The sequence below is a fragment of the Canis aureus genome, chromosome 7, assembly GCF_053574225.1.
Source record: "Canis aureus isolate CA01 chromosome 7, VMU_Caureus_v.1.0, whole genome shotgun sequence".
Taxonomy (NCBI): Eukaryota; Metazoa; Chordata; class Mammalia; order Carnivora; family Canidae; genus Canis; species Canis aureus.
In genome coordinates this window covers 61,043,407-61,058,837 of record NC_135617.1, presented here as the reverse complement: position 1 = coordinate 61,058,837, position 15,431 = coordinate 61,043,407, and the positions used below count along the sequence as shown (strand labels likewise).

The window sequence follows — 15,431 nt, the reverse complement described above, 5'->3', positions numbered from 1 at the left end:
CTCTAGTCCAATTCCACAAATGAAAACAATGGAGCCCTGCTTAATTAATCTCCCCAAGTTAGAAAGCCATCCAGCGAGTGGCAAGGGGGATTTGGGTCTCCAGCCTGCCAGGTGAAAGCACTTGTGACCACATCCTCTCTGAGACGGGCTGGAGGTCCATCCCTGTCCACTTAATCCCTCTCCCAAGAGGAGGGTGCTGAGTCACACCTGACTCCCTCCACCATTCCCCCCAGGCTGCCATCTTCACCCTACCTGACTCCTGGCATGGAATGATACAGCCTCAGAGCTGGAGGTCTCCTGTCCCCTTTCAGCCAGGAAAGTCTCTGCTGCCCCTGTCAGATCCTTAGCAGTCACCACACAGGCCATGTAATCAAACTCCTGCATTTTATTTCTGGAGAAAGCCCTGATCCCACTTCCAGGGCTACCGGAAGGTAGAGAAGCTCTGGGTACCTGTGCAGGAGGCATAGGGCACCCCCCGAGAGCGAATCTGCAGGGTGTGGAAGGTGAGGGGTGGGTTGGGGCCTGAGGAACCCGGGTTCAAGGACTCGGTGTGAGGCTCCATCACAGTCATGGGGACTGCATAGGACAGCATCTGGGGCTGGTCATCATGGCGCCTCACTGTGCCCTTGCCCAGGAGGTGCAGGATGCAGGAGAGGACGTCGGTACTGTTGCAGGCAGATCCCCTACCAAGGCTGCTGACCAAACCCCTGGGAGGACATGGGCCCTTCTGCCAAGCATCCAGGACCTAGGAAGGACAGGGAGGAGGGTGTAGCAGGCGGGAGACACAGCTTCCTCTACCTCTAGCTCCTACTCCAGGCACAAGCTGCCAGCTGGTGCGCCCTAAGGCCATCAGGCATGCCCAACCTCACCCCTCAGACATCTATAGGCTCCATGGTGAAGCAAGTGCTTCAAAGGTGGACAAGCCTCCTCCTGTTGGCTACCCACCCCCACCTACCCGACAGACAAGCTGATCGATATGCAGCCCCTTGTCCCCGTGGGCCTTGAGGATCCGGACAATGAGGCAGTTCAGAAGGTTCCGCCTCTTCTCCAAGTTCCGGCCCTCTTCATCCTCAGCTTTCAGGTACACCTGAGGTGGGATGAGCCACACGTTGCCCCTCCTTGGCCTGGGCTCCTCGCTGGCATCTCGAATCTTGAGCACACCTGAAATAAAAGCTAGTCATAGCAGGGAGCCCACAAAGAGGCTGAAAGCAGAGGCCCCTCTGACCCAGGTCTATACCTCCTGGGACATCGTTTTCCTCTCGAAGGTCCAGGGGGCCTCTCAAAGATGTGAGAGGTGTGATCGCCTGATTGAGCATGTCTGGAGAGAGCCCCGAGAGTGCCAGCAGACTTTCCACGGACACAGCCTTAGAGGAGAAGGGAAATATTCAGGGCCTCCCCAAACGGTGGGACAGAGGAGGTTGAGGGAGGAAGGACAGGGAGGTGAGGTTTAGGGAAGAGGGGTGAGGGACAAGGTGCAGAAAGCAGGGCTGCCTAGCTGGGCCGGGCCACCTGCAGGTCATTGAGATACAGCAGCAGCCACATCTGGACAGTGGACACGTGCAGGGTCTGGTCCCCAAACTGCAGCTCGGCCCGGCCCAGCCACGTCCACTGCAACCGCCTCTTCAGGCCCTGCTCCAAGGCCGGGTAGCTCTGACCTGAGAAGGATCAGGGCTGGTGAGGGGGGACTGTTGGTTGAGCCCTACCCCTGCTAATCCCTGCATAGTGTGCGGCCAGTGTTTACAGACACTGTGGCTCCAGGTCTGAACTTCTAGAGCAGCCTTCTCTGTGTCTGCCTCAGGTAAGTCTTGTGCCGGCGGACTCTGATCAGTGCCTTCCAGAAGTTCCCCATTTTGGGGGTTGGGGGAAACCATGAAGTGAGGAAGGCCTGGGGCTCTCATCAAACGAATATCCAGAAGAGTAGGAATGAGGTCTCCCTGGTTAGTCTGGGAGCCCTCCGAGGGCAGGCTCTGAGTCTCTTCCCCTTCCTATGTTGCTGCCCAGCCCAGGACCAGTGGCGAGCCTAGATTATGATGACTGACCAGAAGCCAGACCTCTGCCACGGAAGAGAAGTCCTTTCCGGTGGTCTCAAGTTCCCTTGCATCTATCCCCCCCACCCCGCCCTGTTCTTTCAAGAAAGTCCTTTGTTTGTTTTAAGAACAGAAAAGGCAACAGCTTGGGGACCTGGTGCTTGACAGTCCCAGCCCTCACCCCAAACCTAAGCTCCTGCCCTTTCTTCTCAAATCCAGCCCACCGAGGCTCCCACCCAAGGCCCACCCCCACCCCCACCCCAGGCTCTTTCCCCAAATCCCATCTTTTTTCTGACTCCTCACTCTTGCTGTAGAAGTTGGAGTATCGGTTCAAAGTGCCCCTGAGGTAGGAGGGCAGGCAGGTTCTGGGGTTCAGCGTGTGGCAGATGGAGGCAATGGGCCAGCAGCGAGGTGACAGGACTAGCACAGACACTTCGGGCATTGCCCCCTCATAGTAGAGATCCTCATTTTCCTCCTCCTCCTCCTCCTCTACCACGTTTGTGACCACAGCTCCCTCTGCTTCCTCTGCCTTCTCTCCCTTGTGTTCCTTGTCACTGGTCTCATGGCCCCCCTGAAGAAGAAACACAGGGTTCCCGACAGCTGCTGGGCCTCCACTGGCCTGCTCCTCGCCTCCTTCTGCTGGAGCCCACCTGTATCTTCTTCTCGGTGTCCTCTAGCTTCAGGAGCTCCTGATCGAGCCGCTGGAGCTGGTAGACATGGAACTGGCGCTGCAGCTCCTCAGAGGTGCTCAGGCTCTGTAGCATCTGCTGGGGGAGGCGGTTGGGGAAGCAGGGGCCGATCTGCTCCAGCACAGCCCCCTCCAGCCAGCTGGAGCCCACGCCCAGGAGACGGTCGGCCATGTAGTGCCTGCAGCACACACAGAGCAGGCGAGCCTCAGTGCCTGCTCTGGGACTCCAGCCTGCCAACCACCCCAGACCCTCAGGTTCCATGAGCTGGAGCTGTCCCAGCCCCTGTCATTTGCTCCCCACCCCAGCACTCCCTCCACCACTCCCTAGGCCCACTCACTGGTAGTAATGCTCGAAGGTGGTGGCTATCTCCAGGCCAGAGAAAATTAGGACTGTCTCCAGGCACCGCTGCAGCTGCGCCAGCATCTCCATTCCCCGGGCTCCACCAATGCGGCTGCCCTGGATCCGCTGGTCAATGTGCCGGGCAAACTGCTCACTCACCTGGGCAATGAGAGGGGCACACGAAAATCATGGACAAGCAACTGGAGGAGGTAAATGGGAGCAGAGGAAGGTCTGAGGAAGTAGATATGAACAGCTGAGCTGCTTCCTAAGTTGGTCAACACTTTTACCAAACTCTTTTAAAACTGTTAACTGGGGATCCCTGGGTGGCGCAGCGGTTTGGCGCCTGCCTTTGGCCCAGGGCGCGATCCTGGAGACCCGAGATCGAATCCCACATCGGGCTCCCGGTGCATGGAGCCTGCTTCTCCCTCTGCCTGTGTCTCTGCCTCTCTCTCTCTCTCTGTGACTATCATAAATAAAAAAAAAAAAAAAAAAAATTAAAAAAAAAAAAAAACTGTTAACTGTTGTACAAGTTAACAATTTTTAAAAAAAGATTTTATTTATTCATGAGAGACACAGAGAGAGAGGCAGAGACACAGGCAGAGGGAGATGCAGGCTCCATGCAGGGAGCCTGACGTGGGACTCGATCCCGGGTCTCCAGGATCACGTCCTGGACTGAAGGCGGCGCTAAACCGCTGAGCCACCCAGGCTGCCCCCAGGTAACAATTAAGAGCTGTTTCTTTCCACACTGAACATGTCTAAAGACTAAACTAATAACAATAATTTGATGCAAGGAAATGATTTATGTGCACAGTTGGTCACGCTGCAATGTCACTGGCCCAGCAGAACAGCCGGAAGCAGCTTGAGCAGCCACTGCCTCAGCTCCTCCTGCAGCACTGTCAGCTTGCCAGTGTGCTTAGCCTGTCCTACTTTATCATCTGCCCAACTGTACCCCTTCCCTGGAAGACTATCGATTGGAGGAGAGGGACTTTGTCTATCTTCAGCTCTTACCACAGTGTCGGACACATTTTAAGCACTTATTAAATATTTATGGAATGCTGGGAATGGCAGAGCAAATTCCAGGACATCCATTAGATGGAATTTATACAAAAATAAAAAATAAGGACAAAGAGCAACACTGAAAAAGGCTTTTATTTATTTTTTTTTAAGATTTTATTTATTTGAGAGAGAGAGAGAACATGAGCAGAGGGGTGGAGGGAGAGGGAAAAGTAGGTTTCCCGCTGAGCAGGGAGCCTGATGTGGGGCTAACGTGGGGCTGATGCAGGGCTCAATCCCAGACCCTGAGATCAGGACCTGAGCTGAAAGCAGATGCTTAGCTGACTGAGCCACCCAGGCACCCTTGAAAAAGGCTTTTAATATAATGGTCAAGGGCACCTGGGTGGCTCAGTCAAGCATTTGCCTTCAGCTCACATCCTAATCCCAGGCTCCTGGGATCAAGCCCAGTGTCAGGCTCCCTGCTCAGCGGGGAGTCTGCTGCTCTCTCTTCCTTTGGCCCTCCCCCTGCTTGTGCGTGCACTCTCTCTCAAAAACAAACAAATAAATAAGCCAGCCAGCCAGCCTGGGTGGCTGGGATGCCTGGGTGGCTCAGCGGTTGAGCATCTGCCTTCAGCTCAGGGCATGATCCTGGGGCCCTGGTATCGAGTCCCACATCAGGCTCCCTGCAAGGAGCCTGCTTCTCCCTCTGCCTGTGTTTCTGCCTCTCTCTCTGTGTCTCTCATGAATAAATAAATAAAACCTTAAAAAAATAAAATCTTTATTAAAAAAAGAAACAGAAGGCATATTAAAATATATTAGGACTAAAAAAATAAAATGAAATAAAAAAGATATATTAGGACTGCACACCGTCACCATTTGTTTTTCTTTGAATTTTCAAAAACTTGGTTATATACCAATCCATGTTCCTTGCTGTAATGGGAATAGAAGGGTAGTCATTCTGAGGAGGTGGAAAAGGAGGGTTTGTAGGGAGGGGCCCCAAACATCACAGGAGAAGTGAGGGCTAGAGGCTTACGTGGGCAGCTTTGAGAAATGGGAGCTTCAGCAAGCCACCAGCACAGCCATTCTGCAGCGCCAGCAAGAAAGCTGCCCGTGGCCCAAACAGCTCGGAGCTCGACTTCTGCAGATTATGAAAGTGTTCACAGTAGCGCGGCACAAAATCATCATCCCGCCAGTGTGATGTCAGAAAGTTGTTCACCTGGAGGGAAGCAGTCCCCATGTAAAGGGACAGCCCGGCATGCCACCCACTATCCAATTCCACCCTCCCTCCCCGGCACCAGCTCCTGCCCACCTGCTCCTCCACCACGGCCTGCCAACAGCGGGTCAGGTTTCTCACGATGCTGCTGGGAAGCCCCCGGGTAGCCAGGGAGCTCCAGTCATGGCTTCTGTTTCTGCTCTCTGTGGAGACAGGGGAAGGAGCTAGGCAGGGGGCAGCCTCTCAGCTCATGGATCCTCAGACAAAGGGGAGCCCTGGGTCCTTCCTGACATGCTGCCACCACAAAATGCTGCTCCTGGGTGGGGGTGACACAAACTTGGAAGATGAACAGACTGAGTGGGTAGGGAAGGAAAGTGTGAGGAGGGGCAGAAGGCTGTAGAGTGAAGGGGCAGGGGGCACAGAGAAACACTTCTTACCGAGCTCCCACCCGAATCCCAGATACTCACTGGTCCGAGGAGCAGCTGCTGCTGGAAGGGGCGCCTCACAGGGCTCCACGTGCACCAGCAGGTGGGTGAGGCGGCGCACCCGTGAGGAGAATGCAGCTGCGCGGCTCTGGGGGTTGTGGGCAGCCTCCCGACACTCCAGGTACTGGTCCAGCAGCCAGCCCAGGGGGCTGATGCCATCCTCATCTGGAGGTTGGGAAGAACAAGCCAAGGCAGGGCATGTCTCCAGGGCAGTGGGAGAAGCTGGACTGGACAAAAGCACCGAGAATGAGGGATTGGACAGAAGGTACAGGGGGGCAGGGATGGAGGCAGGTAGCTAGGCACCCCCTGTCTTTATGGTGTCAGCTGGCACCTGGGAGACATGGGAAGGGAGATGGCCCCTGGGCTGGGAGGAGAGGGACACTGGGGTACCAAACCAACACAAGTACCCAAAGGGCCAAGAACATAACGCACGTGGCTCTAGGGCAGAGCAAGAAGGGGCTGGTTAGTGGGGCCCGGGGTCAGGATGGTTACCAGGGGAGGTGATGTTCTGCACCAGGGGGCTGACCAGGGCCTCCCAGCAGGTCTTGCCCAGTGCTTGGGCGGCCTCGTCATCAGGGAGGAAGCGATCAGCAAAATTCTGCTCCTGGCGCAGAGCCCCATTGAGTCTGGGGGTAAGGATGGGGGAGGCAGGTGTCAGGGGCTCGAGGCATAAGTTACCCCAGCATCCCTCCAGTCTCAGGCTGCCGGCTAGCCCCTAGCAACCAGACCAAATCTCGACCCAGTGCTTTGAAGCTCCCCTGTGTTAACTGGCACATTCTCTTCCGAGCCCACCAGAAAAATCTCTTCTCTTTATTCTTTCTTTCCTTCCCCAAACCACAGAACACTCCAGCCCCCTGCCCAAGCATGTTAACCCTCCATATACACCCTCCACAGAACCCTGCCTAGGGCCACCTGTATTACTCTTACCTTTCACAAACACACAGCCACACACACACACATGCTCGCACACACCTAGAGCTCAGGTGCAGGAGGCTCCTGCGGTCTTCTGCTATGTCCTGGCTCCAGGCCTGTGCCCGAACCATGTAGAAGAGACGTGTGTGACGACACAGCTGCTCCCGAAACACTGGCCAGAATGTGGGCTTGGGGCCCAGGACCTCCAACCCCCGAATGCGCGTGTCAATGCCGCCCTGTGAGGTGCATAGGCCTGTTTTCACCTGCCCCACATTCTCCTCAGAGCTGGGGGGAGGCAGTCACACCTATGTGCCTGCCTCCTGGAGCTGTCCACACCCCAGGCTGGAGCTCTGGCTCACAATCTGCAATAGTTATAGAACCCAGAGCTCCAGACACCCAGACCATACCCCAGGCCCCTGCCAAACCTGTTGGCAGCGCTTTATGCGGATCTGGATGATGGGCCAGAAGCGGGTCAGGTTCTCCAGCAGGATCACCCGGCTGGCAGAGGGCATCACATTGACCTGGTGCAGGGCAGAGAGGGCTGTCAGCTCCCCGTGTGTGGATGAGGAGTCTGCTCCTGTTCTCTTCCTCCCTCGGCCCAGGAAAGTGTAGGGTCCTGACCAAGGGGTCTCAGTGCCACCCTCGCTGCTCAGGGCCTGAGGCCATCACAATGGCACAGGGAGAAAGGATTCTACTTTCTAAAGGGCTCAAGACAGGGAAGAATTTAGGAGGTTAGGAGTCTGGGCGGGAGGGCAGACCCTGTGAAGGGTGGTCTAATGGCATAGGAGTCCTTACCGAGTTGAGTTCCGTGTTAAGAGAGTTGGTGCTGTCACCCCCAAACACCACCACCCTGGCTGGCATATAGCTCGAGTCTTCACCAGCCACTAGCAGAGTCAGCTGCCTGGGAGCAGGGAAGAGGAAACAATCAGAACCGGAACAAGTCATGTCTACAGACAGAGCCAAGGGGCCCCTTTCGTCACATCTGGGTTCAAGGTGGGGGAATGGTGCTTCCCCCAAGACAAACACAAGGAAGTCACAACAAAGCGTATATGTGTGGCTAGGTGCACGTGTGGAGTGTGCTACCTGATGAGAATGCCCTGGTGCATGTGCAAGGTGATGTAGTGGGAGCCGGCGCTGCCGCTGGACTCCCAGTAGGTCTTGGGGTTGCGGTCCGTCAGCTTGCTGGCCCGGTGTGGGTTAGAGGACACCTCCACTTTCTCCCAGCACTTGTCCTCCTTCACTTCCATACTGGAACCTGGGGGCAAGTGGGAGGGGGTGGCTGTCACAGCCTGGTTGGTATGGAAGGAAACAGACACAGGTGTAGGGGTGTGGAGTAATGTGGGGAGAGGCACAGACCCTGGCACAGATATCTGAGGAACACGTCAAAGAAGGGGATGTTGATGGGTCGGTGGGTTCGTCGGTGGTCCTCGATCTGGCCCAGCACCATCTGCAGCCAGAACAGCAGAGAGAAGGGGCACAGGAAGGAGGGAGGGACACATGTGGAGAACATATGGAAACATGTATGGAGGAACAAGACCCAGCAGCAATGGGACTTCCTCTGGAACCTGGCACAGCAGGACCAGATGGGGAAGGGAGTGCAGAGAACAAATGCCCTGGGGTCCACTAGACTCTCCTACCTTTCCCAACTTCAGGAACACATCTTTTTCCCACTGCCACTGCTCAGGGTTCATATTCTTACCCAGCTGCGAACCCCCGAGCTTCCCCCTTCCCTCCCTCCTGACCTGGATACAGCCTCCCAGGATGTTGGTGGTGAGTTTCCGGTAGAGATGGGCATGCTTCTCACACTTGAACACCATGTCCCGCAGCTCCTGAGCCAGCTCCAGTTTGCCCAGATGCTTTTCCAGAGCCTTGGAGATGGCATCTCGGGCTCCCAGCTGATTCAGCACCACGGCATAGTCCCTACTCACGGAAGCGAGGCGGTGCAGGAAGAAGATCAGTTCCTGGAGCACCTGACATGGGGACAAGGCTGGTGAAGAAAAGGGATGAAGCACAAGCCACAGGGTGTCCTCAGGAGTACTGATTACACACCCACTGTGTGCTGGCTGCTGGGGCGACAACAGTGAACAGACAGTGAGGAAATAAGGCAGGAAGGGGGGAAGATGAAAGGGCTGGGTGCAGTCAGAGAACCCAAGGCAAACAGTCACAGAAAAGCTGAGATGCTCTGCTGTCCTGGGGTTCTCAACTACTGATTATGTTGGCAATAGGTGCAGAGAGCTTCCCAGTTTGTTCCTTTTTAGGCCATGTCCCAAGAAGCAGTTGTGGGGCTGCATTTTGAGATGCTCAGGCCCCAGACACAGATACCCTGATGGCAGGGAGGAGGCGGAGAGGGACACTCAGTGAGTCCACCTCCGAAATGAAAATCTGGGTAACAGCCAAAGGCATGCATTGCAGACACCCACTGCCAAGCGTTCCAAGCCCAGGACCTCTCTGTGACAGGGGATCCTGAGATGTGATGTCTCTTCTGCCTCCTTTATCCCCCTGTCCCTTAAACAGGAGCTCAGCCAAACAGGAGTCACTAAGGCTAATGTAAAATAAATGTAACCTTTTGTGTAAGAAAGGATATGGCAAATCAGATCATCCACTTGGGCATATTTATACTTGCAAATGGGCACACAGGAAGGACACATACATTAATACAAATGATAACCAATACAGGGCATGGGGAGAGGCACTGGAAAAATTGGATGGAAGTGAGAACATATGGAAGTGAGAATTCTCAGTGTATCCCTTGTTAGGCCATTTTAATTTGTGACCTGTATGAATATATTACCTATTTGAAAAAATCAAATTTGATTTTAAAAATAAATCCTAAACCAGGAGCACAAAGGCTCCATCGTGCCCTCCAGAGGCCCTCCTTGCGACCTCTCCCTCCAGCATCTCCCCAGAGCAAGATGGGAGTACCTCTCGGTCAGTGTCTGGTGACCGCAGGCAGGCCATGCAGGCGTCCATGGCCTCGTGCCAGGGGAGCAGCAGCGCCTCGGGGAAGTCCACCAGCTGCATCAGGATTCTGGGGAGGGGGTGGGGAGGCAAGAGATGTGTATCTAGCCTCAGGGACCCTTCTGCCCCATGCCCCTCCCCACCCCCTCACCTCAGAACGGTCAGGTGCAGGGGCTTGTTGGCTGCCGGGGTGGCGAGGCTCTGCATCAGGATAAGGAAAGGTTGGGGCTGCCGCTGCAGCTGCAGCAGGAACGGCTTGATCTCTGTCTCCTGGGGCCCCTCTGAGCTGAGAGCTCGCTCCAGGTCCAGGAAGGTTCTCCCAGGTGGACCACAATCCACCAGCAGTCGCCACAGAGGAGTGTCAGGATACTGAGCTGGGGGTTCTTTTCCTACAGAAAGGTGGACATCACAAGAGTTGGCTATCGTTGGTAATGTCAGGATCAGAAAAGGACAGACACGTTCATAACTCCTAATTTTTCCTAACAATGTTTTTTGGGGAGATCCTCCTAAAATGAGTTTGGGGATCTTACAGCATCTCTTAATGTATTTAAAAGACAGCTCTGTGACAAATCTTATGTTTTATATTCTTAAAATAGCATAGGAACTTCCCATCTGCAAACAGCAGAGCATTTCCCTATATCTAAAAGCATGCAATTAATTTGGCTTTCTCTACAACAGGAAAAGTTCAATGTGGGGCTTTATGAGACTTCAAATCTCTTTCAATTTTCTGACTTTCCATCCTCCCTCATTCATTGGAGGAAGCAGCTCTATGCATCAGATTTTTCCTTAGGTGCCAACTCTTCCAGACAGGATGGTACAAAATCAGCATAGACACCTCTCCTAGGCTGAAGCCCTTCTAGACACCAGTCTGCAGAGCTGCTGCAAAGTCTGTCTGGCACCCCACCTTCCACTCTGGCTGCACCTGCTGATTCCTGAGGCTGGGCCTGGGCTTCCAGAAGGGTTGGGTAAGCTGGGTGCCCTGCCAGGGCCTCAGGCCCGTATTTCCTGTAGACACGGCAGTTGAGCAGGTCCCTGAGAGCGCTGTCATCAAGTCGCTGTGGCAGAGCCAGCAGTAGGTCCTGGGCCAACTCCATGGGCACAGCCAGCTCAGCCAGGATCTCGTCATCCAGAATCTGTCACCGGGGAGAAGGTTTCACTGCAGGTAGCCCTGCCAGCACAGAGGTTCCAGAGGCACTAGTAGGGGTGGGGATCTCTGCACACACCTCTCCATCCTGAACCTCTCATGGCTGGCAGCTGCCTCCTCCCATATGGCTTTCCAATGCCTCTGAACATTCTAGATCCTTCCTCTGCAGCCCCTTACACTGTGGTCCTCCACTCCCCATCCTAAGCCTCCCAAATGCTCTCTCAGTCCAGCCCTTGTATTGAGTCCTCCAACTTCTGGGTGTCTCCAGGCTGGGTACCTCCCCATCCAGGTTCTCCTGGAGGATCTGGAGAACCTCCTGATGGTCAGGCCCGTCCAGCTTCTTGATAAAGAAGAGGAGCTCCCACCACTCCGCCTGGGTCAGGTGCTCACTCTCCTCAGCATCCTCATCCTCAGGCAGCACGTAGGGCACTGCATAGAGCTCTGTCATGGGCTTCCACCGCCAGGAAGGCAGAGCTATGGAAACAGGTCAAAGGGCACAGGGATATCATTGCCTACCCAGCTCCTGTGCTCCTGTGCTCAGAGCTGACCGTTTCCTCTTGGGGCTCACCTACACCCAGGGCTCCACTGACCACTGCCCCCTGGTACTCATTGGCCTCAACCACATCCTCAATGTCTTCCTCAAAGCCCAGAATTTCCAGCATGTGCCAGTGCACCCAGTAGGTGCGGCCCGTCGACTCCCACAACACCTGGTGGATATGGGAAAAAAGAGAGGGAAGAAGAGATGGCTCACTTCAAGACTGGCTATGCTGTGGCCCAGTGATGAGGACATACAGCCCTCAGGCTGACCACCTGGCCAGGTTTAGAGCAACCTCCAAAGAACACAATGCTGGCATACGGAGAACACACACACACAAAGGATGACCTGTCCTATGGGAATAGGCTCTGCTTCTCCTCCCACCCACTCGTCCCCACACTTCCTCCTGGCCTCAGCTACTCTCTCTCTGACCCTGACCTTTGGGAGAGTCTTGCTTTATCAGTTTTTTTCCTGGGAGTGAGTCTTCCTGACCTCATAGCCTACCCAACCCTGATTTTCTCAGCCCTCCAAATGGCCCCCTTCTCACCTCCCTGACCTCTTTTCACCACTCCAATCCCCACAGGGTTTTTTTTTTTTCCATGGGTGGCCTGCCAGAGCCCCCTGTATGGAAGCCCCAGTTATGCTCCCCCAGCTAGAGCCCTGACAGCATCTCACACATGTCTTGGCTCACCTGCACGGGGGGCATGCCGTTGTTGCTCTGACGGAACTCGCCCTCATCCCCAGCGCTGACCTCCTCGTAGTCATCCAGCATGCGCACTCGCATCCCAGCCTGCAGCGTCTCTCGCACATACAAGGCATAAGTATTGCCACTTGCAAACTCAGAGCGAGGGCGGAACCTCCTTGACCTCCTAATGGAGGGCTGGGCCCGGGTGGGTGGCAGCCCGGGGCCAGCCTCTGCCAGTTGGGGCTGGAAGATGGAGCAGGAGGACCGTGCCAAAGGCCTTTGTCTGCTCAAGGCCCAGTCCCAGCGCATGGCCTGCACCAGCTCTGAGATCAAGGTGCCCATGGCCATGCTGAACTCCAGCTCCAGTCGATCCCTTTCCCCACTCAACTCCTCGGGACCAGAGTTGTTCTGGGCTCCTGGTTCTGCAGCACTGTCATTCAGCTGGTCCAGAAGGGAAGTGACGTGCAAATAGCGCTTCACCAGGGAGAAGAGTAGCCTTCCTGGGACCTGTAGGATGCAATCTTTGGCCTACATCCACCTTGTCCCAGCTTTAGCTCCTCTTTCCACACCATCCTTTAAGGGCAGGTAAAAAGGCTTGGTACTTCGGTCTTGTTTATAGCACCCCCCTACCGAAACCTCCCCACAGAATACCTGTGGCAGCTGGATGCCTTCGAAAGACATAGGGTGTTCAGAGAGTGTGGCCTGTGCAAACAGAGCTAGTAGAGCACAGCGGCTGTCAAAATCCAGGTGTTTCTCAATGGCCTCTTGCTGGCTTAGTGACAGAAGGATCTGGGTCCGAGTCCCTGAAACTCACACCCAGTCAGTAACTGCTCACATTGCCCTTCCGGGCATCCCTCCTAGACCCTCTTCTCTCTCAGTCCAATCCCTTTGTCACCCTTTGGAGATGAAATGTTTTGCTAATTAGCTTAAAAAAAACTTACTATCTTTCCTATATTCATATTTCATATACATATATATCCTACAGTAATCAAATACCTTAACTCTTCCTTTGCGTAGAGATTCGATTAATGTGAGATTCTTGAGGATTCAGTCCTTTCTCTTTCTTTTCTAATTTTTTTTAAAGTAAACTCAAGGGATCCACTCTGGGTGGCTCAGTGGTTTAGCACCAGTGGTTTAGCACCTGCCTCAGGCCTAGGGCATGATCCTGGAGACTCAGGATCGACTCCCACATCGGGCTCCCTGCATGGAGCCTGCTTCTCCCTCTACCTATGTCTCTGCCCACCCCTATGAATAAATAAATTAATTAAATAATAAATAAATAAATGTAAACTCTATGCCCCAAAAGGTGAACTTACAACCCTGAGATGAAGAGTTGCATGCTCTTCTGAATGAGCCAGTCAGGCACTCCCTCACCCAACCCACAACCTGTCCCTTCCTCTTCCTACAGAGATGTCCCTATCTACCTTCCTATCTCCTTTTCTTCCAACTCAAAGAGAAGGACAACAGAATTATTCAGGCACTGATGAGGCAGAGGCTCTTGCCACAGTGTCATGTGAGGCCCCAAGCTAACCAGCTTCCCCTTCTTTTCTCCCCACACTGTTCCTCACCAGCATCATGGGAGGCCAGGGCTTGTATCATCCGGCCTGCACTCCAGCGAATCTGATAATCAGGACTACTCAACATGTGCATGAGCAGGTCCAGGACCCTTGGGTCTTTGAATACCCCAGTCAGGGGCTCAATGCTGGCATAGGCGCTGAGTACATGGACAGTGTGAAGTAAAGGAGCAGGAGGGATGGTACCCACACACTCTTCCAGCTGCCGGAGGGCCCTCTGAATTAAAGACTTCACATCAGTTTCCATTTCCCCCAACACAGATTTGTCCAGGGCCCCAGCCTCCCCTGTGATCTCCTGAGAGGGGCCGATGACCTGGCCGTCCTCGCCCAGCATCTTGTGGCAGTTGGCATAGATCTCGTCGTTGGACATCCACAGTAGGATATGCTCAGCCTTGCAGTCCACTTGGCTAGAGCCCCCTTCCCCTTCATCCCCACGCCTGAGGATGAGCCAGCGGATCTGGTACTCAGGATGCCCATCGTGGCCTACCCGCTGGCGGATCAGCTCATCTGGGTAGGCATGCAAGCCAGGTCCCAGAGGCACTCTGAATTCCCTGTAGCGGAGTTCCCCCACCATTCTGGCACCTGAGACACACAAGGAAAAGAGAACAGGCAAGCTAAAATGAGAGTGGGAGTTCAGAAAATCAAGGACGTCCAGGAATTGGGGAAGCAAATGTGGTAACAGCTGTCCAGTTGGCTGGAGTAAAGCAGGGCCCAGGAGTTGCCTGCTGCAGGCTGGGTGGGGCCAGACCTAAGCAGGGGAACACTGGGGTGTTTGTTCTAAGAACACAAAATTTGGTTGAAAGGGGGTTTTGAAGGCCCTGCAAACTGGAGTGGGTTGGTTTGGAGCAGTGGGAAGGGGACAGTGTGGGCAGGGCAACCTTGGAGTTACAAGTGAATCCCAAGGCCCTGGGACAGGCTGCAGCCCTGAGGAGATAAATAAAGCCCGGAGGGGTGTGGGGGTGGGCTATGTGTGTTGGGGAGTGAGACCCTGAGTGCCTGGAAAAGGACATTAGGTCTGATGGTTGAAGCGCAGGAGTGTGTCAAAGAGACAAGAGATCCGGAGAATTGTCGGTGGGTTGGGGTGGGGTGAGGGCAAGGCGCGATGGGCCGGGAGGAGACGCTGGTGGGCAGCAGAGGCGAGGACTGGGGACACTGGAGCAGCAGGGCCGGTGGGGGCGACGGGAGACCCAGGACGGGGTGCACAGGAGACACGGTGGGTGAGCGGCGAGAGGCAGGTGGACCCGAGGAGCTGGGGGCGCGTGGGAAGGTGCAGGGGAGGAGGCTAGACGGGATAAACGAGAACCCCAAGGCACTGTGGAAGTAGGATAGGGGGACGCGAGATCGAGCGGGCGCGGGGCCGGTGGGCGAGTGTGCAGAGGAAAACCCAGGGTAGGGGCAGGGGCCGCGGCGGGGCTCTGGCCACCTCAGAAGTCGATGGGGGTCCCGGCGCGAGGCCTGTCCTTCGCTGAGCTAGGGACGCAGCGCAGACGATGGCGGCGATGCTGGCAGAGGTTTGGGCCCCGCCTGGGCCCCCGAGGGGGTCTAAGCGGAGAGGCGGGAGGGGGCGTGCCTCCGAAGGACGGGCGGGGGCGTGGCGCGCGGAGACCGAGCACCCCCGGGCGGCCACTGTCACCGCCCGCGCGCACAGGTCAGCGGCCGCCGGGGCGAGGCGGGACCGGGCTCAGCCAGCGGCGCCGCCCGCCCAGCTCTGGGGCTCCGCCACCCGCCCGGAGCTGCGGCTCATTTCCGCTGACCCAGCGGAAAGCTGGGGGCCCTAGGAGAGCGCTGGGGCGGAGTCGCCGGTGCCACCTCGGCAACGGGCGGCACCTCTTCCTCTGCGCCGCCCTTTCCTCTTCCTTTCCGTATTCCCTCCTCCC

At 55.5% G+C, this 15,431-nt stretch overlaps 1 protein-coding gene across 4 annotated transcripts; it reads right to left on the bottom strand.

Annotated features, from left to right (window-relative positions):
* Positions 1-365: 365 nt before the first annotated feature.
* Positions 366-15,252, bottom strand: CUL7 (cullin 7). 4 transcript variants are annotated; one of them, XM_077903946.1, is made up of 26 exons: positions 14,978-15,252; positions 13,549-14,136; positions 12,632-12,783; positions 11,987-12,487; positions 11,329-11,467; positions 11,038-11,234; positions 10,521-10,749; positions 9,768-10,005; positions 9,581-9,686; positions 8,401-8,628; positions 8,015-8,105; positions 7,742-7,913; positions 7,454-7,559; positions 7,084-7,179; positions 6,719-6,894; positions 6,239-6,372; positions 5,729-5,968; positions 5,358-5,464; positions 5,082-5,264; positions 3,054-3,214; positions 2,678-2,894; positions 2,331-2,598; positions 1,510-1,655; positions 1,238-1,364; positions 956-1,161; positions 366-745 (listed from the first exon to the last, which is right to left on the bottom strand). In XM_077903946.1, exons 2-26 carry the CDS (start codon positions 14,126-14,128, stop codon positions 422-424), a joined length of 5,124 nt encoding a protein of 1,707 aa, XP_077760072.1. In that variant the 5' UTR covers positions 14,129-14,136; positions 14,978-15,252; the 3' UTR covers positions 366-421. The 4 variants fall into 4 exon arrangements, with proteins under 4 accessions (XP_077760072.1, XP_077760074.1, XP_077760075.1 ...); XM_077903948.1 differs by having other exon boundaries at positions 10,539-10,749; XM_077903949.1 differs by having other exon boundaries at positions 5,729-5,911; positions 14,978-15,251.
* Positions 15,253-15,431: the final 179 nt, after the last annotated feature.